At 37.7% G+C, this 26,926-nt stretch overlaps 2 protein-coding genes across 10 annotated transcripts in view; one reads left to right on the top strand and one right to left on the bottom strand.

Moving 5' to 3' along the window:
- cep89 (centrosomal protein 89) overlaps positions 1 to 26,926 on the top strand; it is a 416,738-nt gene that overhangs the window by 281,106 nt on the left and 108,706 nt on the right. The window contains exons 13-14 of the mRNA XM_051931539.1: positions 9,202 to 9,382; positions 12,483 to 12,650. Of these exons, the coding sequence (XP_051787499.1) occupies positions 9,202 to 9,382; positions 12,483 to 12,650 (349 nt within the window). The remainder of the gene's footprint in view (positions 1 to 9,201; positions 9,383 to 12,482; positions 12,651 to 26,926) is intronic.
- The window catches only part of LOC114657616 (uncharacterized), a 708,025-nt gene that overhangs the window by 613,038 nt on the left and 68,061 nt on the right, over positions 1 to 26,926 (bottom strand). The window lies entirely within an intron of this gene.

Raw genomic sequence — 26,926 nt, 5'->3', positions numbered from 1 at the left:
ATTAGCTTACAATCTAATGGACTAACCAACTGTTTTCATTTGGACAAACGTATTCTTTGAGTATTATTTTTCAGTCATTTATAGCTTGATTAGTGATTTTGTTGACACTTCAGTGTGACTGTGTACGGACTATTTTCAGCCTAACCCTGTTTTGAAGACTTACCTGGCTCTGTTCTCCGGACATCTGAGTTGTCTGCATCCTTGCTTACAATGTGGACTGGAAGAATATTTATTTGGTTTGTGTTTTTTGGTCTCTCCCGTTGCTCGCTATCCAACCTATGACGGACCTGCTTCAGTACTCAGCTGCTGAGCTCATCTGACTGCGCTTCCACCTGTCCAAGCCTACACTGACTGGGCTGTATCTCCACCTGGACATCGTATTCCTCCCCTGTCAGAAATACATCCACCATGGGTTGCACCGGAGTGTCCAGGCTGACACTTCGAAAATAATAAACTCCATCTGGTCCAATTAAAGATGTCCTGCACATCATGTGGCAGGGTCGCTGACCACATTGTGTTAGCCAGCCTAGCCCTGTCGGCTAACACTGTTTCCAAATGCAATAACACCATTGTCAACTTCAGTCTGTTGAACATCCACTCACTTACGAGCAAGGTGCATCTTATCCAGGATTTCCTCACTGATCGTAAGTTTGACTTTTTCTGTCTAATCGAGACATAGCAACAACCTCATGAATTAAAGAATCCACTACCCTGGGGTTTGTTTACATCTGTCAACCCCGTGGCTCTCGTCGGGAAGGTGGTCTCGCGATAATTTATCACGAGAAGTGGAAAGCCCTGCCGCTGTCTGTTCCTACATTCAGTTTTTTTAAATCCATTGTATGTCAATTTAACTGTACCAATTCCCACTATTATTGCAACTGTTTATTGCCCACCAAATTTAAAAATAATAACTTTTTGAATGACTGTTTTTCTTGCATACTTATCTACTGTTTCATCAAGCATAATACTTAGCCATGGAATTAAAGAACGGGTTTAAGTAACGACAAGACTCAATGCCTCATTAAGCAACTGAATGGATGAAATTGGTTGGAGTTTGAAGCCCTGACTTAGTTGGTCTTCTGTTGGCTCACTCACTTCACATTTCACTTCTGTTTGGGTGCCATTTAAGGAAAGAAATGAAAACAATTCAGAGGAACAATGAAGAAATTGACAGAAACATTTCTTAAAAACCAAGTCAATTAAAATTAATTCAAAAGAAGTTAATTAGCAGCAAAAACAGATCACTAATTAGGAAAAGGGTTAGAGTGAAAACCTGCAGTCACTGCGGCCCTATAGGACTGGAGTTGGGCAACCCTGCTCTATGGTATTCTTAACTCTCTCGCTCCGTTAAAGACTAGATCTGTTTCTTCCTCTTTTTCTGCTCTGTGGTTCACGCCTGAACTTAGGCTTGTAAAAGCCAAAGGCCAGAAACTTGAACGATTATTTAAAAAAACTGGACTCTTTGTTCACAAAAGAGATGTACAAAAACGATATACTTTATTACAAGGACTGTATTGCTCAAATCATATCTAACTATTATGCTCACATAATTTCTTCTAATAAAGGTAATAATATCACACAACCCCCGAATTCTTTACCTTCTCACCTTTATTCAACTGATTTTTGCAATTCTCTTATGTCCTTTTTTGATGAAAAAATCCAAAGGATACACCAGTCTCCCGGTACGGATTCCTCCAGTATTTCATTTGAATTTCACCCACCTGCTCACCTATTTTCCTCTTTTCAGCTTCCTACTTTCACAGACATCTCAGATCTCGTCTGTAGGTCTAAGCCATCCACCTGTCAACTGGATCTCCTCCCCACAGTTGTGATTAAAGCCTGCCTCCCCTCTCTGGACCCCCTTATTTCTGCTTTAATTAACTCTTCTCTCACCACTGGAACTGTTCTTTTATCTTTTAAAACTGCTGCAATAACCCCAATTCTGAAAAAACCTGGTGACAATCCTACTAATTTCAGTAATGTTAGTCCTTTTTCTAATTTACCCTTTATTTCCAAAATTCTTGAAAAATAGTGGCTATTCAACTTCATTTTCATATATCTCAAAATAATATGTTTGAACTGTTCCAGTCTGATTTCAGCTCCCTCCATAGTACAGAAACATCACTTATCAAAATTAGTAACTACCTCCTTATGGCAGCTGATTCTGGTTTAATCAGTATTCTGATTCTTCTTGATCTGAGTGCGGCATTTGACACTATTTGTCACACTGTTCTTCTTAATACTGTAGATTATCTTCGATTGGCATTACCCACACTCCAGTAGATTGGTTTAGATCCTATCTCTTAGGCTGGACTCAGTTCGTTCAGCTTAAAACTTTTACATCCCAACCCACCGCTGTTACTTCAGGTGTGCCCCAGGGCTCTGTCCTGGGACCTCTCCTTTTCATTATTTACCTCCTTCCCCTCAGTAATATCTTTCGTAAATATAACATTAGCTTCCACTGTTACGCTGATGAAACCCAGCTCTAACTCACTAGCAAACCTACTTTTTCCTTTTTGTCTTCCTCGCTTAATGATTGCATAGCAGACATTAAATCCTGGTTTTCTTCAAATTTCCTTAAATAATGACAAAGCTGAGGTTCTCCTCATTGGTACAAAATCAACATTATACAAAACTGATCATTTTTCATTTGTTATTGATAATTCCTCTGTCTTCCCTTCCCCAAAGGTTAAGAGTCTGGGTGTCATCCTTGACAGTACTCTATCTTTTCAGTCCCACATCAATATCATATTTCCACCTGTATAACATTAATCATATTCACCCCTCACTCCTCACAGCTCTGCTATCCTTGTTCATAGCCTTGTCACTTCTCATCTGCATTATTGCAATTCCCTGGTTTTTTTTTTTTGGTCTTTCTCGCAAATCTCTTTATAAGCTTCAACTGGCCCAGAATTCAGCTGCTCGCATCATTACTAGAATCCCCTCTATTCACCATATCACTCCCGTCTTGCAGCAGCTTCACTGGCTTCCAGTTAAGTTCCACATTGAATTCAAAATTCTTCTGTCAACTTTTAAGACTATCCACAACCTTGCCCCTCCATATCTGTCCAACCTCCTCCTTGTTACTATTCCCTCCCGCACCCTTAGATCTTCTTCCTCCATCCACTTGACTGTCCCTTTCGTCTGTCTTACCACCATGGGGAGCACAGCATTCAGTTGCTCTGCTCCCCAGCTCTGGAACTCATTACCTTCCGAGCTTAGAAACATTGATTCATTCTCACTTTTCAAATCTTAACTTAAAACTCTTTTGTTTAAGACTGCTTTTTCTCTTTGACTACAATTGCTCTGTCTGATTTTAAATTTTGTATTTTTACTTTTGTTTATAATGTGTGCTTTATCTATTGTTTGGTCTCTTTGAGTGTTTAGAAAGGCACCTACGAATAAATAAAATGTATTATTATTATTATATTTTTTTAAAAAAGTGCACTTCTTTTGTTATACTTGTACCTTTTGTGAAAGTGTTTGATATTGGGACTTCAGTCTGCACACATTATACGCTTCATGTCAAAATTTTGTTATTAGTACTGTAACATGAAAAAAGTTTGTTTTAGGTATGTGTTCAACATTTCTTGCATTTCCTGTCATCCTACATTTACATAGATCGTTGTAGACGCGGAACACACATGAAATGCATGTGTTCTAAATAATGATATATTTTTTACGCTATACAACTCCAGGCATCTCACACAGAGATAAACAAGACTTTAGCTGGGAAAACTTTTCCCCCCCAAGTTCACTGCGGCGCTGGGGGTGGATAGGATAGTAGGCTGCTTGTGCTGATTGACACATTTACCAAACAAAAGATGCTAATGGAAAAGTGCAAAGGAATTTAAGGTGGCTGGGATTACGAGTTTTTTCATAGGCTTCAGGGTAGAATCAGTCTAGTTAATGGAGGACAGAACAATAAACAATTTTAAATGATCAGTACATAATTAATAAATAATAAACAAAACAAAGAGAAATACCACAGAAACATAATAAATAATGATTCAAAGTTAACAAAAACACACTGTATTAATATCTGCCATAATCTTAAAACTTTGATCTTATCATCTCCTAATATCCTTTTGTTTAAACTGAAAAGGTTCAACACCTTCAATCTTTCCTTATAGCTCACATCTCTTAGTCAGCCTAGTTACTCTTCTCTGTACTTTCTTTAGTGCTACTATGTCTTTTTTCAGTATGGAAGCCTAATTGTACGCTGTACTCTAGGTGCTGCCTCATTAGTGTGTTTATGTACCTTGGCTTGGACTTTTATCAATTATGATACTGTATATAGCCTAGCATTCTATTAGCCTAATTAGCATTAGTCTGTTTAACAATATTTTAGCAAAAATACATATATTTATGATGCTGTCAGCGTATGATTGGACACCTTATGGAGCAAAATGATTTGGATTTTTTTGTTGATTTTATTAAAATTAAATATCATTCCATACAAATAACTCAAGCTTTAAAAAAATAGGTTCGAAACAAATCAACCACCACCCCTGAAAAAGAGAGCTAGGCCAGCAGTGTAAAACTTTAAGCTAGTATAAATAAGTAAATAGATAAATTAATAATTGAATAAAGATAAATGGAGTAAAAGAGGGAACTGAACTTGCTTCCTCAATTTAAATACTTATTCTAAAATGTTATTGATTAGATCCTGCCAGGTTTTGAAAACGTTTTGTGCACATTTGATTTTTTCCAGTTTCAAATAGTAACATCAGTTACCCACTGACTTAAAATAGGAAAATTAGGATTCTTCCAGTTGAGCAAGATAAATCTAAGTGCCAATAGTGTAGTAAAGGCAATTCCAGTTTGTTTGTCCTTCTTCACTTTAAGCCCATCTGGAAGTACACCAAACACAGCTGTTAGTGGATTAGGAGGGATTGTGACACCAAGGCTGCCTGAAAGGCATTTAAAGATTTTGGTCCAGAATCAGGTTAATTTGGTACACACCCAAAACATGTGGCCCAGGGAGAGCGAAACTTGATTGCACCATTCGCAGGTTGGATCTAGCCCTGAAAACATTTTGGACAATTTTAAACGAGACAGATACGCACAATATAATTTCTGTTGTGGACCAAGCATGTGTATGTTCATGTTCAGTTTTGAGTTGAAAAATTCTATGCTTTGAGCATATGGATCTTGAGTGAATTCTGTCCACTGCTACCTTCCAGTCCTTTTCTGAGATGTGAGAGATCCTTTTCCCACTGTACTCTTGGATCTTTGAAAGGGAGGGACTGTAAAATGGTTTTATATATTACAGAAATGCTGTCTGAGTCCTCAGGACTGATCAATATTTTTTCTAGCATAGAGGTAGGTGGGAGGTGAGGGAAATTGGGCAGGTTCTGTTTAACAAAGTTTCTAATTTGAAGGTAGTGAATGAAATGTGTTGCTGGAAAGTTAAATTTGGAGTGTAACTATTCATAGGATGCAAAGATGCTGTCAATGTACAGATCTCTAAGTGATTTAATCCTGAATGTTTTCCAGAAATTAAAAACTGCATACGTTTGAGAGGATGGATAAAGGTGGTTCTTATGCAGAGGTGCCACAGATAAAAGCTTCTCTATCTTAAAATACTTCCTACATTGGTTCCATATTCTGTGTGAGAGAAGTACAATTGGGTTGTTAGTATATTGGTAATAACTTGTATTTATTGTTGTGCAAGGCAAGGATTAAAAAGAAGTACTGTAGGATTTTATTTCTATTGTGGACCAAGCATGTGTATGTTCATGTATTTGTGTCCATGTCCATGTTTTTATATCATGTATATTGTTGCCAAGTAATAAAATTGAAAGTTAGGTAGAGCCATGCCGCCCTTCCGCCTTAGGTCTTTGTAGGGTCGCCCTTTGGATACGTGGATGTTTTGAATTCCAAATAAATGAGGTTATGGTTAAATCTAATTTCTTAAAAAAGAATTTATTGATGTATATTGGAATGTTTTGAAATAAAAAAGAAGCTTAGGAAGGATATTCATCTTAACAATGTTAATTCTTCCAGCTAAAGTGAGATGAAGAGTTGACTATCTTTGCAAGTCTTGCTTAATTTTTTCCATACAGATGGCAAAATTTTGTTGATAAACAGGTTTTATTTTACTTGTGATGTTTACCCCCAAGGTATTTAAACTGATCTGTGATGATAAAAGGGAAGTTGTCCAATCTAATATTGTGTGCTTGAGAATTCACTGGAAAGAGCAAGCTTTTATTCAAATTAATTAATTAAAGACCAGAAATCTTTTGAAATTCTGTTAGTGTTGTTAGGACTGCAGGCAGAGTATTTTGTGGATCTGATATATACAGTACCATATCATCTGCATATAGAGAAAGTTTCTGTTCAAGTCCTTCTCTGATAATCCCCTTTATCTTATAAGCATTTTGACAGTGAACTGCCAGTGGCTCAATGATGATTGCAAAAACTAGTGGTAACAAGTGGCATCCTTGTTTGGTACCACGTTCTGGTTTAAAGTAGTCTGAATTAATGTTGTTAATACAAACTGAAGCTTCTGGATTGATATACTGTAGTTTGGTCCATGCACAAATGTTCAGGCCAAACCCAAATTTCTCTGATGTAATGAAAAGGTAGTTCTATTCAACCATATCAAATACTTTTTCTGCATCCAACGATAATAATATCTCCGGGGTGTTTGACTTTGTGGGTGAATATACTACATTAAACAGGTGTCGAAGATTGGAAGCTAAATGTCTGCCTTTAATAAATCCAGCTTGGTTTTATTGCCGAAGGGAGCACTTTCTACATCCTTCCATCCTGGACTTTGGAGAGTATCTTAAAATCATTATTCAGAAGTGAAATTGGTCTGTATAATAAACATTGTAATAAGTCCTTATTTTGATTAGAAAAGATGGTAATTAATGCTTGGCAAAAAGTTTGAGGTAGAATGTTATTTTCTGTAGCTTCTGTAAATGTTGCTAATAAAGGGGAGCTAGTTGAGAATTTCTTATAAAATTCGGCAGGGTAGTCGTAAGGGCCTGCTGTTTTCCCACTCTGAAGTGAGTTTATAGCATCTAATAATTATGATAGTGCCAGAGGTTTATCCAATTCCTCTGCATTGAGATAATCTATTTGTGATATCTGTAATGCATCCAGAAATACATTAGATTGTGTCTTATCTTCTTTAAACTCAGTAAAATATAAGGATTTATAGTAGTCTCTAAATGTGTGCATTATATTTTTATGGTCAATGATTTTGTCTCTGGTTGTGTTGGTGATTGCCGGGATTGCATTGCAAACTTCTTGCTTGTGGACTTGTTTAGCTAAAATCTTTTAGCTTTTCTCACCATGTTCATAATAATGATGTCTTGATTTAAAAATGAGTTGTTCAGTTTCTTTAATTGTTTATAAGAGGATGAGTTCTGAATGCAGAGCCTGCCTTTTCTTATGAAGTGCCTCACTTGGACACCTGGCATGTTCTTGATGTATTCTAGTAATTTCGCTGATTAGCTCTGATACCTTCTTGGTTTCCAATTTATTTCTGTGGGAAAGATATGAGATAATTTGTCCTCTTAAGAAGGGCTTCAGGGTGTCCCAGAGTATTTGTGCGGAAACCTCTGAGGATGTATTTGTCTCTAAAAAAAATATTGATTTGTTTGGATATAAATTTTGTACAGTTCTCGTCTGCTAATAAAAGTGGATTAAGACGCTATCTGCGAGATGAGTTTGTGGGGCATAATGATTTTAGCTCCAAAATCAAAGGGGCATGGTCAGAAATAACAATAGCATCATACTTACAAGATTTGATCGTAGGCAAGAAATTGTTATCTTCAAAGAAATAATCAATTCTTGTGTAGCAATGATGCACTGGTGAGTAGAAGGAATATGCTTTTGAGTTTGGGTTTAGAAATCTCCAGGGGTCTGACAAGTTGTGTTCAGTTACAAACTGTTTTTTGCAGTATTAGATGTCATCACCACTATGTAATTTTTGTATGGACGCTTTCATATTATTTGTTGTTGTTCAAGGGAGGTCCCCATTCAAGTCCATTTGTATCAGGAATTTTGTTAACTCGGTTAAATGCAAGAATAGGGTGAACACAGTGTGGTGTATGGGGTGAAAAACGATATGCTTTCGCCTTTCTAGACCGGGTTTAGTTTCAAAGAAAACACTTTCTTGTGAGCAGTACTCAGAAAGTTGCAGGATCATCTGCATGTCAACTTCCTTAATGGTCAACCCTCATATCTCACAGAAATAAGAAATGTCTCTCTCATTAATACCTTGATTTTTTTTCTTGCCTACTGTGCTTCTGTCTTTCTGCTCAGTCTTAAATGTGGTGAACCAGCTCCTCTCTAAACAGCTGCACTGAGAAGATGCTTTTGAATAATTAAGTCCGAGAAGACAGTAACGAAAAGATTAGTTAAGTTTTCTTTTGTGTTTTGTTACTACAAGACTCTAAATGTGTTTCTGCTTATCCAAGAATAGTGTGCTTTTAAAAAGGACTCCTCATTAATTTGTGCAACTTAGAACTTGAAATGCAACTGAAGAAGCACATCATCTGCACTAAAGGTTATTAAAACTGGAACCTAACATAAAGACTTTCCGTGCACTGAAACAAGCTTATCCTTAAGACTGACTTAATAACATTTATAACCTATTTTTCACTTTTTTTAACTGGTTCTTGTATTAAAAAGTAATTTAAAAAAGCACTAGGTGTATATAAGAAAAATAAAAAGACAAAGATATATATGCACAAAAAAACTGGCCTAAATACATTATCAAAAACTATTTTAATTGTAGGGTAGGGTAAATAAAATTCTCTCTTTGCCTAATGAGAGTGCAATAAATTAAGAATGAAAAAGCGGTAGTACTTCAAAACATTTTAATTTCTGAAGCTGAGAACCCCTGGTCTAACCTTTTTAGTCCTGAAATTTAAAAAGCGAATATATCTTATGCTCACACCTGGATCGTTCTATTAACACATTTCCATTAGGAGTGTTTGTTAAATAGAAATTTTTAATTTATAGTACATTTTTCACGTTGTATATTATCATAACAGTCCATGTTGCCAACAAGTATAAGGTTACTGTGCTGTTTTTATTTTGTACTATACATTTAAAATGGTATTTTTCCTCATTTGTGGTTTAAGAAGTTGTGACATTTTTTACAACTGAGGATACATTTTTTTTGATTAAGAAAGTGTGGAATTTCAATCTTTTCTTCAAATGATGTCTCTTATTTTACAGTGTCTAAACTAAGTAAACAGTTGATGGATCTGGAAGCAGAGAAGCAACATCTGCAAGAGGAATTGGTTGAATCCCAGAAGCAATTAGAATCTTTTAAATATAACTATAAGAATCTGAAATCTGCTCTTCAGAACATGGTTAGAATAGAAGATCACACTTCTGTAGTAAATGAACTCAGAAGGTATTGTATGACATCCTACACCATATGTGAAAATGGAAATTTATTGGATTCAAAATTTAACATTGTTTATTTATGATAGAAATCTGTGTTGTCATATTTAGTTTTTTGCATAATGTTAAACAATTAATACATTAAAATATCAAAATAATTTCCTCAAAAACATGGTATTTACAAAATAAGAAACCATAAAAATGGTGATTTATGACTAAATAATTATTATGAATTCAGAATAAATAAGAAAATTATTATGCCCTTGTTAATGAATTCAACATGCATGGCAGGCAATACAAGAAATTATACCATATGACAGAGAGTTGTACAAGTGTTGGACAGTTTGTTGAGGCACAACCCATCAAACACTGCAACTGTATTTCTAGAAGATCAGGGTTGACAGGGAATGGAGTCAGCAGGAACACCTAGTAAATGGCATGTATTAGAATAAACACCTTAAATGGAGTTCTATAACTGTGAGTTGTAGTAACTATGATACAAGGAATTACCCAAGAATCATTATTGAATGTCACACCTCTATATATGATGTAAAGTATTGGCTACAAGTTCTTTAATGACCTAGTGTATAATCTGTTAGTCGTTTTGTCGCTTTGTGCGTCTGCTCTTTCCAGGACATTGTGGATGGGCATGTCTTAGACAAATAGTCTGAAAAAATGAATACATACATTCTTTTCCAGTTGTTTAAAACAGAAAAAGAAATCGGTAGGTAAGAGACAAGAGCTTGAGCACTATTATGTGAACAATGTGATTCATTAGCTCATTTAATAAGGTTTAAGTATAACTGGGGATGTCATTATTCCAGAATTTTTGCATTTGATACCAGTACCAGCTATTGCATAGCACAGCAAAAACTGAAATTGCTTTCACAGGCTTTTCAATTAAAAGTAACTCTGTTATTCAAGTGGATAATATTGTGGATTTTTCTGTAATATAAAATATATAAATACTAATACACTGAAAAATGTTTACAGAGGGATGTTTACTTTATGCATCTAATTTAGGTTACTTAACTTAAAATAATATTGTTTGTATGTTGCTTTTTCTAATTACGTTGACTGGAATATCTCAGATGTCACATTACCAGAATTATTTGACATTGAAACAAAGCAATTAAATTACTTTCTTTAACACAAGCATAATATTCCTCAGAGACTGTTGTAACTACCAATTTTATGTTAATCTTACTCAAAATTAACACATAATACTCAAATAATATTCCAATTTTACTGGTACACAATTGAATTAAGTTAATTTAAGTTAAAATAAACATATTCTATGCACATGACTATCCTGTCCTAAAACATGTTTTATGTACATGTCTATCCTATTTTTGCACAAAGTATTTTGTATAAAGCTCCATCCCTTTTATTGCATTGTGGTCCAAAGGATCCTTCCTCTCTGTCTTCATGATGGTCAGTCTTTTTTACCAGTTCTCATTCTCGTTATAAAAGAAATATTTTGTGCCATGGTGCCAGATCCTTCTATGGATCCTTCTTCCATGGACTTTTAATTTCTATGATGGTGTAATACATTTTTAATTGACAGTTTCTTTTCATATCCTTAACACTTATGTAAAGAAAATTATATTTTAATTAAGTTTCCTTATTTCCATTTCTTAAGCTTCATATTTAACATTATTTAAACATTTTATCAGTAAATATTCACTTAGTTGTTTCATAATGTAACAGTTCAAAGATCAGCTCCCTGTGCTCCATTTGTCAGAGGATTAAATATAAAAATGACAGTTCAAAAGGTATATTCCTTGTGCTGCACTTCAGAAGGTGAGGTTGTAGTTGACATTATAACCGTCATACTCAGCTTATTATTTAATTTTTTAATTTTCCAGATTAACAACAGCACATTATCACAAGCAAATCTGATTGTCACTACTTCTAATTAAAGTGACATAAAATACTATATTAAAATATTATCTCACTTTTTACACAAAATGATACATTAAATGCTTATATTTAATTAAATAAATTCTTAGACATTATATATTTTATATGTGTATCCAAGTTGTAGGACAAAGTGGGCATTGTCCATTCAGCTAGGCTTTCATGGAACACCAGGTCTGTTGAAAAAGCAGATTTAACAGGGATGCAGGTATGCAGCTGCACACAACCCCAAACTTGCATTCCAAACTAAGTGACTGAACTCCAGCTTGTACCAGGATCTGACTGGACTTCATCTGATAACAAAAGTGTAACTTAGAAGTAACCTGACATCTATCCAGCGGCTCCTCTGCAGACTTCTTGAGCCAGATGGTGCAAAAAAATACTCCAGCAAGGACAAAGACCTATAATTCATGGAATGATAACTAATAACATATTATATTTCAAATAAATAAGGACCTTTATAAGCAGATCTTTAGTGAAAAAGTTTTAGGATGTCTGAATTTAGAGATGTGATGAAATAATTGTTCTATACAATGGTTTGGGCACCTCAAGCCAAATTACATTTTCAGTTGACATATGAAGTAAATAATAGTACATACAGCTTAAACTGCAAATAAACTTAGGAATTTTTCTGAAAATGTTAATGCATTGTTTCAGTTTACAAATAACACAGGGTGAAGGTTTTGGAATGGCCCTCTCAGTTCCCAGACTAGGACATCATTGAAAATCTGTGAGTAGATTGTAAATGTACTATGCACGCAGGATAGCTTAAGAATATCCCACAGCTGGAAATGATCTACAAGGAGGAATTGAGAAAAAATTCTAAAATAAGAATTCAAGGACTTTTGTAAGTTGTAATTATTGCCAAAGGGAGATTTATTAAATACTGACTTAGTTGACTGCCCAAATGTTTACACATGCCACATTTATTAGTTTATTTTTTACATTTGTTCATTGCTTTAAATAATTCGTAAGTGTATATTACGAATTTAATAAAAATTCCATTTTTCATTTTGTTGGCTGTTAAACCTGTACTTATTATTTTTACTGTCAACAGCATATGTATTTATGCAGGGTTGTCCAAAAGATTGCATGGAACTAGTAAATAAAACATTGAAAAATATGAAAGAAAATATTATTTCTTAATATGAAATATAACTGTTAAGCAATTTTTCTTATTCTTTTGAAAGACACAGGCAAGCTGAAGTAACAAGAAAACAGGGTGAATTTGAAAATCTTCTGGACAGAATTGCTGCACTACAAGTCAACAAGCAGACCTTGCTTTTAGAGAATACAACACTCACTGCAGATAAGAAGAGTCTTGAAGCTGAGCTGGAAATATTGCAGAAAAAAAACAGGTGCAATTTATATTTTATAATTTAGCAGTCACTGCACCAGCATATGCCAGTTTTTCTCTTTGCTGTTGTCTTACTGTCTGTTCTGTCTACTAATCTAACACTGGCTATGGTTAAACTTAATATGATTTCATGGAACATCACAGCTTTGATTTTAGTCAATTGAACACGTGCATATTTGACCTTGTTGATCAACACTGTATTGACAAGGCTTTTATTCAGGAAGTACATTTTGCTGGCCACGGATGTCAAGTATTGGGTTGTGCCTTTTTCCTCTGAAAAGTGCAGTCAAAGACATAGCCTGTATGTGAGTAAGATATATAGGAGATGATAAGGTGTGTTAATTTTATTGCTTGCAAGCGGAGCTAGGATACAATAAATTTTAATTTGTCTCAGTTTACAGTTATAGGTTGTATAGTCCCTCCTTCTTTACTAGACATAGCAGTCACCTGTTGAAATTCTCTGACAATGAGCATCTGTTTGTTGTTGATGGCAATGCTACAATAAATCCTTTGTTAGGGAGCCTTCTCCCCTTTTAGCAAGCAATCTCCACATTCTAAATTTTGTTTTTGTTAATTTTAATTTAGACCTTAATTTTGGTAGATTTCCTTTGGTTAATGCACAATTCAGAGACAGAATTCTTGTTTATCTCTTCTCACAATTCCCAATCCCATATTAATTACATTTTCATTTTCAGCTGTTTTATCTGATCAAATATTTGGTATTTACAGTTATACCAAACATTTCTTACTTCTTGTAGAATTCCAGTACCATCCATTTTAAACAATAAGCTTTTTCCAAACAGTTTACCATTGCATCCAAAGCATACCACATCATCTGTAAAACACGGTGGAGGCAGTGTAATGGCTTGGGCGTGCATGGCTGCCAGTGGCACTGGAACACTAGTGTTTTTTGATGATGTGACACAGGACAGAAGCAGCCGAATGAATTCTGAGGTGTTCAGAGACATATTGTCTGCTCAAATCCAGCTAAATGCAGTCAAATTGATTGGCCGGCATTTCATGATACAGATGGTCAATGACCCAAAACATACAGCCAAAGCAACCCAGGAGTTTATTAAAGCAGAGAAGTGGAAAATGCTTGAATGGCCAAGTCAGTCACCTGATCTTAACCCAATTGAGCATGCATTTCACTTGTTGAAGACTAAACTTCCGACAGAAAGGCCCAGAAACAAAAAGCAAGTGAAAGCCGCTGCACTAAAGGCCTGGCAGAGCATTAAAAAGGAGGAAACCCAGCATCTGGTGATGTCCATGAGTTCAAGACTTCAGGCTGTCATTGCCAGCAAAGGGTTTTCAACCAAGTATTAGAAATTAACATTTTATATCCAGTTATTTAATTTGTCCAATTACTTTTGAGCCCCTGAAATGAAGGGATTGTGTTAAAAAAATGCTTAGTTTGCCTCACATTTTTAAGCAATCGTTTTGTTCACCCCACTGAATTAAAGCTGAAAGTCTGCACTTCAACTGCATCTGAGTTGTTTCATTTAAAATTCATTGTGGTAATGTACAGAACCAAAATTAGAAAAAAGTTGTCTCTGTCCAAATATTTATGGACCTAACTGTATATGATTTTCTTCTAAAGGTCTGGGTTGACAGCCTGGAATCTTGTCCTACTTTGGTACCATATTCTAATTGAGTTTTGCACAACCAGATTTCTACTTAGTTGGCAGTAGTTAATGGTAGCTTGGACATAAAACAAAGTGTACTTTGAGTAATTAGTGCAGAATTTTCTTTCAATATCTAAGTCCAGAAAAGCTCATTTAGTTCTGATTACTTCCATAGTCGCATTGTAAATAAGTTCGATGTGGAGGAATGATACCTTTTGCTTTAAATCTTTGAAATTTTCTTCTTCTTGTGTTCCTTTTCTTGTTTTTCTTCTTCTTCTTCTTTAGCCTCACTGTATTCCAAACATTATCATTTTAACAATTGTAATTCTGCTACCTTATGTGAAATGAAGAAGTAACCAACTGATAATGTTTTGTTTAACACATTCTGTAAGGTTACTGAAGTAAAACTTTAAATAGACAGTTGAAGGTGATATGAAAAGGCTATAGACAGATGCACTGCAATTCCAATTAACTTTGAACCCCAAAATGTTGATCCTTTAAACCTATAATATATTTAGTGCATTTGAAAATAATACATTGTGGGGATTTGGTCTTGTCCATCATGAGAGATGGACGTCTAGGAACGAGCTCCGCTAACAGCAATGTTACTTTGCTTTTTTTTTTTTATCATTCCAAGGTATCATGTATTTAGTCAGCACAAGAGGACTTAATTACAAGTACATTTAAAGCATGTGAATTTCCCCTTGGGATTAATAAAGTGTCTGTCTGTCTGTCTGTCTATCTAAACATGAGACCAAGGGTTCAGAAAGATGAGGTAAAGACAGCTAAAGCTTCATCAAAGACTAAACAAGGCTCAAGTTTCATGATATGGCCTGCCAGAGACTAACTTGGAAGAGACAGGGGAAGGAATATATCTGCCATGACCTTATACGGCAGGATTGGCTCCATTCGAGAATGAAAGTATGAGAAAAACTGCTATTGAGGTGGGTAATGAGAATTTGCCAATCTCAGGTGGGATATCGTAACTGAGCATAGCCTCTTTATCCCGCTGTCAGCAACTACCAGTACCCACAGTAAGTGAAGAGCATCAACTCCAACCTCCACCTTTGGAACACAGAAAAGACAGAAATGAATGGTCTTAGCTGAAGGTAATGATTACTGCACACTTAGGGTGGAGCTGGGGGAGGTATAAATGATATAAAGAGAGACATAAATTCTATAAGGAGTGACATCAAAATGATGTAGAGGAGATAAAGGGGGATATACACAAGTGAAATGACAGGCTGCTTCAGGATATAAAAGACCAGGAGGTACTTTCTAGCAAGAATTGATGAAAAAAATATAAGGAAATATGAGTAAGTATGAGCATATTTAGAGCACTTGATGCTCAGTCTGAAGAAATTGATCAAACATATATGACTCCTACTGAAGAAATTGAACAATTGACATCAGCTACTGACAAAAAAATCAACTGCTGTAGAATCCAAATGCAATGTGTTCAGTGATAAACTAGCTACGGTGGAAGATAGATTTAGAAGGAACACTATCAAAATTGAACGTCTCCCTGTAATCTATGAAAGTCCAAACCCATTGAAATTCATAGCTGAACTATTCTCTTAAATAATTGTAAAGGACTTCAAATTGGACACCAAGATCTTAGAGGTTTACCACATTCATGGATCGAGTGTTACACAACCCGAGAAGCCCGATTGTCTGTTTCGACTAACTACAGGTTAAAGAAAATGTTATGTCAATTCTCAGACAGAAAAAGGAGATCATATTAGAAAATTAACACATTTGTATTTTCCCAGATTTCTCCCCTTCAACAGCTGCTAAACAAACAGCATTCTACAGCATTAATCAGCACTTAGTCAAAATCGAAATCAAATACAGCCTCTTGTTTCCAGTTAAATTGAAAGTGATTTTTGATGACCCAATCTACATCTTCAGTTCTGCTGTAGAAGCAGAGAAAGAGCTAAAAAGACCAATCTTGACATCATTTAACACTAGAATTACCAGAGCCTATGAAAAAACTTGTAAACCCGGCCCACCTTAAATCCCTTTACACCTCTCCGTCTGCATCTTTTGTCTTGTAAATGTGCTGATCAAGACAAGCAACAAGCGGCCTACTATTCCATCCCCCCACCGCTGCAGAATGGTCATAAAGTTCTTCCAGCTCAAGCCTTGATTATCTGGGAGTCAGGTACCTAGAGCTGTATAGGGAAATAATAGATTGTTATTTAGAACACATGTATTTCATGTGTGTTCCGTTTCTACGATAATCTATGTAAACACATTGCTAAAACAGAAACAGTTTTCATATTTTAGTAATAAATGACAAAATGTAGACATAAACTGTATAATGTGTGAAGTCTGAAGTCCAAAGATCAAGTAAACGCTTTCACAAAAAGTACGAGGATGATACAACAGCTTCCGTGGTGCAGCAGTAAGAATTGCTGACTTGTAATCAAGAGTCCCACGGTTCGATCCTGACTGCCTCGCATTTTTAACGTTTTCAGTAGTGTGCTGCTCTTATTGTTAATATTATACAATAAAAAACTTACATTTAATTTGCGTCAGGGCTCGCAAAATCGCAAGCCCGACGTCCCAGGGCTATTGTGTCTTCGAGTCGGGCTACCAAAATCTATCCCAGCCCTGCCCATCGGTCTATCATAGGAAGGAAAAATATATGTCAATGCTTTTGCATTCTTTCGCAAATGTAGCTGGGTAATTATGTCATTTTCGGGCATCGATGAGCCACTGTCAATATGTGAAATATTGAAATCGCATATGAATTCGCGCTTGTTTTTTACTTTCACTTTGCGATCGCGCAAACTGTGTATAGAGAGCGGCAGTACTGATTGGTCAGTGACGGATTAATTGCACACCAATTCCTCTGACATCGTCTTATCACTCATTAGCTTACTATTCAAACGTGACAAGTGAAATCTCCCGCAGCAAGCTTAAACATGTGATAGAGGTTGATTGCGCAGAGAATTTTAAAAATCGCTGACCGTTATGTGTGTGCATGTGTAAAAATAGATGGATTTACGCAGGTATTTTAGTTCTGCTGAGCCAAATAAGACGGGTCAGGGTGAAGAAGGGACAGCCAAAGAAAAGCCTACCACAAGGCGGAAAAGTTATGGCAAATCAGACTATGAGGCAAAAAAAAAAGCGCAGCTTTTTGGTTTCATGGACAAAAGAATTTCTGTGGCTGGAGTATGACAAGCTAAATAACAATGTTCTGCCGGGTGTGTCGTGAGTTTCCCTTGATTTCTGACTCGACAAGCGCCTTTGTTACTGGGACCAGTAATTTTAGGAAAGACCCCATCAAAACCCATGAGAAATCTCTGCATCACAAGAAATGCATTGGTGCTCAGTCTGCAGCATCTTTCCCAGAATAAACACCAATTGCAAAAAACATACTAAAAATAAACCAAGCACAACAAGAAGTCCTGAAAAAGCTGTTTAGAACAGTGTACTATGTTGCAAAGAGTGAACTACCATTGGCAAAATTTAGCAGTCTTTGCAAACTTCAAAAAGCAAATGGCCTAGATCTTGGTTCCACTTACCTCAATGACCATGCTTGCAGAGAGTTTATTGGAGCAATAGCACAAACTTAAAGAGACCAGATCGAAAAGGAAATTCAAGAAAGCAGGTTCTTATCCATTCTTGCAGATGGCAGTACAGACACTGGTGTAATAGAATAGGAGTTGGTTCATGTCAGGTATGTGAGAGATAATGGTGACATATCCACATACAAGTTCATAGAAATTTCTGTTCAATTAGAACCAAATATTTGAGTTGATGATTGTAATTTTTATACAGTTGTTGTAATTTGTGTTTTAACAATTTTTTGATTGTTTTGTTTCCTTTATAATATTATACATTAACAATAATCTCTTTTTTATTCGGGCTATTTAAATTTATTTTGGGCTACCAAAAACTGAAGAGTGCCTGCCCGAAGGGCTACCAGGGATTTTGAAATTTTGCGAGCCTGTGCGTCTTTAACAGCTGGTGTAAATTTATAGTACTGTACTTGTAAAATGTAGCTTTTTTTTTTTTCCACTTTTATTCTCTCAGTCACAATCACGATACATACATATCTCCTCCCCCATACAAACCCCCCCCCTCCGGGATCTGACGCTATTAGTTTTTATTTGAAACTGGAAATAACTGTAGATGTGAGTGGTGTTTTGAGATGATGGAACTGGAAATTCTCTAATCTGGATGGATAAAAGCTGAGATACAAACACTAGTGAATCTGCCGTATTGGTATTTCATTGTCACTTGATTTTTTTTATTCAGTTTTATTGAGTTTTCCTGCTTACGCTGAATTAGTATACACCTTATGGTCCATGATGTCAAAGCCGCACTGACAAAAAACTGAGACATAGGTATATATGATATTTGTAATTATTCATTTTAAGACCTATATAGTACATTTCGGAAAACATTGTGGCACTGATGCAACATTATTCATTTTATTCATATTCATTCGCATACCTTCTTGCGGTTTTAATCAGTGACCTCGTTTTTTTTTTTTTTTTTTTTTTTTTTTTTGATCTTGCCCACTCTCCAGATTTTGGTGCATGGTGGTGTTTCTTTTGTACCTCCAGGACATGCAGGAAATTATAGTACAGAGAAGTCAGCTCTGCGCTATATGCAATCATCAAATTCAAATCTTAACAGTTCCCACGCACCCAAGGACCGTCCTTCCTACATTTATGACATGTGTGCCTGTTGCAATGTACACACTTCTCTCTATGCTGTGGTTCGTATTACATTGAAGGGACACCTGACATTGACTGAGTTTGCTTTCCTGGGGGAAGCGGCTGTCTTGGAACAGAAGCTTGACGATGTTGCATCCTCCTTTTCTTTTTCCATCGCCTTTTCTTGTAAGAAGCGACAACGAAGTCCCTCTGCAAGGTGAGCCATGAACACTCTTCTTTTCTTAAGGGAGCCAAGCACCCTTCTTGCTGTCACCTTTACTACATCTGGTGTAGTTGCCCAACTGTCTGGTAACTATTCACTGCTACCCAGTGCTTGTCTAACCTCCTCCCTAAACTCAGCCTTGCAGTCTTCCTTTTTCAGCTTCCACCATTTGATCCTTGGTTCTGCCCTCACTCTCTTCCTCTTCTTGATCTCCAGCATCATCCTACAGACCATCATCCTATGCTGCTTAACTACACTTTCCCCTGCCACTACTTTGCAGTCTTCAATCTTCTTCAGATTGACCCTTCTGCATAGAATATAATCTTACTGTGTGCATCTTCCTCCACTATTGTACGTCACTCTATGTTCCTCTCTCTTCTTAAAATATGTATTTACCACAGCCATGTCCATCCTTTTGGCAAAATCCACTATCATCTGACCTTCTTCACTCCTCTCCTTTACACCATACATACCCATCACCTCCTCGTCTCCTCTGTTCCCTTCACCAACATGTCCATTGAAATCCGCTCCAATCACCACTTTATGTCCCTTGGGTACACTGTTCATCACTTCATCCAACTCACTCCAAAAATCTTCTTTCTCATCCATCGCGCACCCAACTTGCAGGGCATATGCACTAACAGCATTCATCATCACACCTCCAATTTCCAGCTTCATAATCATTACTTTGTCTGACACTCTTTTCACCTCCAAAACACTCCTAATAATAATAATAAATTTTATTTATATTGCAATTTATATTTTAGCAATCTCAAAGTGCTACAAAGTAAAAATAAAGTAATAAAACAGGAAAATCTATAAATACTTTAACAAAATGTCTTTCTAAAAAGATGAGTTTTTAGATTTCGTTTAAAAGCATCAGTTGACTCTGGGGCTCTCAGGTAATCAGGGAGGGCGTTCCATAGCCTCGGCGCCACAGATGAAAAAGCCCTATCACCCATACTGTGAAGCTTGGTTCTAGGGACTTGGAGAGTGTTAATGTGTACAGAGCGGAGGGTGCGTGAGGAGGTATGAGGGGTAAAGAGTTCCTGTAAGTAAAGGGGGGCATGTCCATAAATGCACTGATGGTTGAGGAGAAAGACCTTGTACTCAATTCTGAGAGGGACAGGGAGCCAGTGAAGGGTTTTCAGGGTTGGGGTGATATGGTGATGCTTTCGCACCCTCATCAGGATCCTGGCAGCGCTATTCTGAATATACTCTTGCCAGGAATCCCGATGAGGAGCGCATTACAGTAATCCATCCTGGAGGAGACAAAGGCATGGACGAGCTTCTCTGCATCTGCCAGGGTGAGTGTTGGGCGGAGTTTAGCGATGTTCTTGAGGTGGTAGAAAGAAGACTTACTAAGGTGTTTTATGTGGGTGTCAAAGGTGAGTTGAGGGTCCATTTTAACACCCAAATTGGTGACAGATGTGGAAAGGGGTATGTTTTGGCCAGAGAAAGTGATACTGGTGATGGTAGAAGAGCGGAGATGGTGTGATGTGCCAACTAAGATGGCTTCTGTTTTGGATCTGTTCAGCTGAAGGAAGTTGAGCCTCATCCACGCCTCTATCTCCTCCAAGCAGGTAGTCAATGTGGATATTGGCAGAGGAGCAGTAGAGGAGGTGGGGGTAGTCCTGAGGTAAAGCTGAGTGTCATCGGCATAGCAATGGAAAGATAAACCATGTCTGCTAATGACATTTCCAAGAGGGAGCACGTAGATGGTGAAAAGGATGGGGCCTAGCACAGAGCCCTGTAGGACACCGCAGGTGACGTTGTGGATGTGAGATTTTGCGCTGCCCAGGGCGACATGCTCAGTTCTGCCAGTCAGGTAAGATGTGAACCAATTGTGAACATTTCCTGAGAGTCCAATGGTGTATTGCAGGCAGTGAAGGAGGATGTTGTGGTCAATTGTGTCAAAGCAGCTGTCAGGTCAAGGAGGATGAGTAAAGAAGGGGAACCAGTATCTGCAGTTATCAGAAGGTCATTGGTGACCATGACCAGGGCTGTTTCGGTGCTATGTCCAGAGTGGAAACCAGACTGAAACTTTTCAAACAGATTATTCAGTTTGAGGTGATCATGAAGTTGTGCTGCAACTGTTTTTTCCAGAACTTTAGAGAGAAATGGAAGATTGGAGATGGGCCTATAGTTAGAGAGAACTTCAGGATCCAGGGTGGGTTTTTTCAGTAGTGGTCTGATGACAGCAGTTTTTAGTGAAGAAGGAATATGGCCAGCCAAGAGGGACTGGTTTATGATCCTGGTGATAAGTGGAGAGACGGCAGAGACGTTGGCCCTCAGCAAGGCAGAGGGGAAAGGGTCCAGGGAACTGGTAGACAGTTTCATTTTCCTGATGACGTCCTCCACCTCTTCCCGTGTGGCAACAGAGAAGGAGCAAAGGGGCAGGACAGTCTCAGACAATAAGTCGACAGTTGGGTGGGGGGGGGCGTGTTTGGGGGGGGGGTTGCAGGATTTCCGTGGTGGAGAGGTGTAAGCGGACTTGGCCTCGGACTTGGCAGGTGAAGGAGGTTTGAGAAGGTGATTTATAGTTGAAAAATGTTTTTTTGGGATTCCTGGAGCTGTTGCTGATGATAGTGGAATCAGGGTTCCCACGCGTCCTGGAAAACCTGAAAAATTTGAGGGTTATTTTCCAGTCATTGAAATGACCTGGAAACTGATCGAAATGGCCAAATGTCCTGGAAATAATCTTTCTTGTCCTGGAATTTTATTTCTGTTTTCGCTTTTTAATTTTTCTGTTTGAAACAGCTTGCTGTTCGTAAGTCTAGATATGATGACAGCTGAGCTAGGTCGTGGCCTCTGCTGCGCAATGTCTCCACCTACTGAGACATGTATAGGCAATTATATTTATAAATGATTCTTTGACTGGTGGCTCATTTGATGGAGTACTGTATTGCCAAAGCCCCTCTTACAGCATTGCAGAAATGCCAGGATGCGATATGTCCAATACCTTGATGATGAAAAAAGGAAGAAAAAGGAAACTGAAAATGACAAGCAAAGAGAAGAGCTCCGCTCTGAAATCACAACAGTGGCAGCAAAGAGACAGAAAATAATCACTAGCATTGAGGCAATGCAAGAAGAAGCTGATGCAATGGCAGAGAAGGCTGAGAGAAAACAGGACTTTACACTGCTCACAAAATCTAATGCCTATCGTAAAAGTGTTGCTGAAAAAAAGAAAGAGGTCATCGGTCTGGATGCAGTTTTATCAGACCTCAAGGAGCAACACCAGCATTGTTTCTAAACCTAGGCCTACACCAGATGCCTTTTTCATAGGTTACACTACAGTGACTTATAGATTGTTTTTTTTTTTCCAATATACTGGAGTTCAGGCTCTTATCCTTTGTTCCTAGTATTCTTTCTAGTTTAACCAAGTTTTCAACTCAGGAATTGATGGCAAGGCTATTATGATTTAAAATGGATGTATTTTGCTTCTTTTCCCACAAAGATAAGTTCTTTATTATAATCTTTGTCGTTGACTTATGCAAATTCTACAGCTGCTGTATTCCCAGTAAAGCTACCAGTTGAAAGTTAACTCTGATTTGTTTAGTCGCGTGCCAATTGTTGCATATATTAGTGTTATAGGCATCATACACATGATATAGGCAATAAATTGGCTTTATGCAGTTTTGTTTAATACAAACATTGAACATAAATTTATTTGATACAAACAATGACATAATATGTAATATGCAAGTAACTTTTACTGAAATTAGGTCACTGTGGTAGCCTATTTCATGGTGTCATCAACAGCTCTATACTGAACATTATGGAATTGCTCAGTATATGTCACTGTTTGGATAGTTTTCCACAATCCAAGAGGCATTTATTTCTTTAAAAGAGTTTTGCAGTTTAAAACAGTGTGTAACAAAAAGAGGTCAAACAACTCCATTATACATCAGTGCATTAATTGGTGTTGCCTTTATGTAATTTAGCATATCGGTGACACTAAGTCCCTGCATAATCAAAGAGAAATTAAAATGGCATTAAGCCTGCGGCTAAAGTGTATGACTGTATGACCAGATCCTGTCATGAATTTCTGGAAAAAGCTCCTGGAAATGTCCTGGAAAATGATTCCTTAAAAAGAGTGGGAACCCTGTGGAATAGAACCTGGACCGTGCAACCTTCAGAGCTTCTGCATACGCCCTCTTGTGTTCCCTGTAAGCCTGTTTGTGGACAGTCAGACCAGAGGCCTTGAGCCGCTGCTCAAGGACACGCCCAGCCGCCTTCATTTTTCGCAGTTCGCAGGTGTACCAAGGTGCTGAGCATGAGAATGAGACAGTCCTGGATGTTAAGGGGGCGTGGAAGTCCAGGAGACTGCTCAGGGACTGGTTGTAAAACTCCACAAGGTCAGCAACAGAGAGGGAGCTGGTAGGGTTAGAGGAGAGAAGTTTAAGGTCCAGGGCCAAGGCATCCACATTGTTGGTCTTCAGATTTCTGAAATGGATCTGTCGTTTTAGTTTGGTACGGGGGGAAAGAAAGGTCAGCACCATTGACACTACTTTGTGGTCTGAAATACCAAGATCATATACCTGTAGGTTGCTGATTGGGGCAGAGTTTGAAATGACCAGGTCAAGTGTGTGACCCCTGGAATGTGTGGGGACATCAACATGTTGTTGTAGATTGAGAGAATCTAGCAGCTCAAGGAAATCAGCAGTGAGATAACCTGTGGGATTGTCAACATGAATATTTAGATCTCCTAGGATTATGATGTTGGCAGAGGTTGCACAGAGTGTTGTGAGAAGATCAGTCATTTCCGGGATGAAGGCAGAGTTGGGTTTTGGAGTTCAGTAGATAAGGAGAACAGTCATGGGAAAAGGAGGCTTACATTTAAATGCAAGGCACTCGCAGGAAGATGTTGCAGGTATCAAGATAGGGGACAACCCCAAATCCTGACGGTGGATGATAGCTAAGCCACCACAACGCTGAGTGCTGCGAGCTGCCTCCAAGTAACTGTAGCCAGGTGGACAGGCTTCATTTAGGGCAGAGTAAACCTCTGACTGGTGCCATGTTTCTGTCAGACACATGAAGTCAAGTCGTTTCTCCCTGATGTGTTCTTCAATCAGTGTGGCTTTATTGTTGATGGATTGAGAGTTAAACAGTTCAAATTTGACCAGTGACTGTGGGGTAAATCTCTGTACAGGTCGCAAAACATTAAAATCCACTCCACGCAGCTTAGAATCCACTCCACAAAATAAATCCAGCCGGGGATGTGAGGATCTCGCGGTGTTTCTCTCAATGGCTCGGGTGTTTCCCATGCTGGAGTGCAGAGATCTCGCGATACTTCCAGAGTTCATAGTTGGAGCGACAGTGCTCTGATGACACGTCAAACGTATGACAGGTGACCAGAAAGATGGACTATTGGTAGCAGAGCACTTTGGCTGGTTATAGAAGATGAACTTTCGACCGGAGCCTCTATGAGTGTAACGAGGATGGCGAAGGAGTCCAAGTTCTTTAATGATGGGGATGTTAATTTCAGGAGTGGTTGCGGGATTAAGTCGGCGGAGTTGTGAGCTGGAATAACTGAACGCCATTCTGACCGAAGAGGAAGGGAGAGGTGCTATCCAGACAGTGCCGTAAAATCCAAAGCAGACAGTAAAACAGTATATCCAGGCAACAGGTGAGTAGACAGCAAAATCTTGATAAAACTTTAAAATCCATAAAATCCACGGCAGACGGTAAAACAGTACAAAAAAGTACGAAACTTTCTAACTAAAAACTAAAAGTAAAATAGTAAATTAGTAATATTTGTAATATTAAACTCAGAGGGAGAAGCGGCGAACATTCAACGCCAGCGTCCTGTCCACCCCTGCAGGTCAAGTCAAAGTAAGTCAGACAAAAAAAAAAAGACATACTGTTCCTTCAGAATAACCCCTACCCCATTTCTCCTCCCATCCACACCATGATATAACAATTTGAATCCACCTTCGATCCACCTGGTCCATTTAGTCTCTTTCACACACGATATATCAACTTTCCTTATCTCCATCATATCTACTAACTCTCTCCCCTTACCAGTCATACTATCAACATTTAAAGTCCCTACCCTCAGTTCCACTCTCTTTATCTTCCTCTTCTCCTCCTGCCTCCGGACACGTCTGCCTCCTCTTCTCCTTCTTTGCCTTCTTCGGCCAACAGTAGCCCAATTTCCGCAAGCACCCTGTTGGCTAACAGTACTGGTGGCAGTCATTGTTAACCCGGGGCTTGACCAATCCGGTATGGAAGTTTGTATTGTTGTCCGTATATTGATTTGGCAAAATTTTACACCGGATGCCCTTCCTGACGTAACCCTCCCCTTTTATCCGGGCTTGGGACCAGCACAAAAAAACACACTGGTTTGTGCATCCCCTGTGGCTGGGTTAGCAGACAGCAGATGATAAAAATCTAAATTTACTAAATAATGAACATTATTTTCAAACAAAAATACATTTATTAGTCAAATAACTATAAAACTTAGGTACTCAAAGAAAGCAGCAAATAAAATTAACTTTTTGCTGTAATTCACTTTCTGGTAAATTAGTTTCAAGCTTACTCTGCTTAGTTTAAAAATGTCTCTTCAAATTGAATGCCTTAAAAACAGCAAGAGTGTCATGGCATATTAGGCACACTACTTTACTTTCAACAAACAAATTTTGAAATATAATACAGCACTTGGACGACAACCATGGCCTAAGTAAACCAAGCGATTCAAACACACACACGCAAGAATACATGTGCTTGTATAGCAAACAGTTTTCCGACTAGGTACGATCGATACATCTTGAACAGAAAATATCACTATATGCAGATGATATGGTACTGTATACAGTATATCAGACCCACAGACTTCCATATGCAGTCTTCAGTGCACTAGCAAAATTTCAAAACATATCTGGACTCAAAATTAATTTGAATAAAAGTGTGCTTTTTCCAGTGAACTCCCTAGCATACAACATTAGACTGTACACCTTCCAATTTATTTTAGCAGATAAGTTCAGATATCTAGGCATAAACATAATAAATAAATATCTTTTTCAACAAAATTTTGCTATCTCCATGGATAATATTAAAAAATTACCCTCCATCTGACATTAGCAGAGAATCGATCCTGTCAAGATGAACATCTTTCCCAAGCTTTTATTTCTGTTTCAGAGCATCCCCATACACATGTTGTTCTTTAAGAAATTAGATTCAATTATATCCTCATTTATTTGGAATTCAAGAACTCTATGCATCCAAAGGGCAACCCTACAATTGCCTAAAGCAGAATGGGGAATGGCACCAGCTAACTTTCAGTTTTATTACTGGGCAGCACATATACACACTGTAAAGACCTGGGGCCTAATGTATAATGCTGTGCGTAGAATTCACACTAAAACATTACGTACGGACAAAAGCGGAAATGTGCATACACACAAAAAATTCATATTCACAAAATGGTGTGTAAGCCAACTGCTATACACTTCAGCTCCATAAATCCTGGTCTGTATGAAAAGTAACACACCTGAACCTCAAGGTCTGTGCAGGAATGGCTCTGAAGTGTTTGCTGGATGGGAGAAGGTCAAATAAACAGTGTGCATGGCTGAAGCAGCATAAGCTATAAATGTACTAATTACCTTTTTAATTTTAAACACCTCAATCATGTCACTGAGAATATGGAACCAATACAGGAATCCCTTTACGACAGAGAAGCTAATATTTGTTGCACCTCTACATGATAATCACCTTTTTTTACAGTCTTGCACTGTATTTAATCTCTGGAAAACTG

This window comes from Erpetoichthys calabaricus, chromosome 9 (assembly GCF_900747795.2).
Source record: "Erpetoichthys calabaricus chromosome 9, fErpCal1.3, whole genome shotgun sequence".
Lineage (NCBI taxonomy): Eukaryota > Metazoa > Chordata > Cladistia > Polypteriformes > Polypteridae > Erpetoichthys > Erpetoichthys calabaricus.
This window is presented reverse-complemented; position numbering and strand designations above follow the sequence as displayed.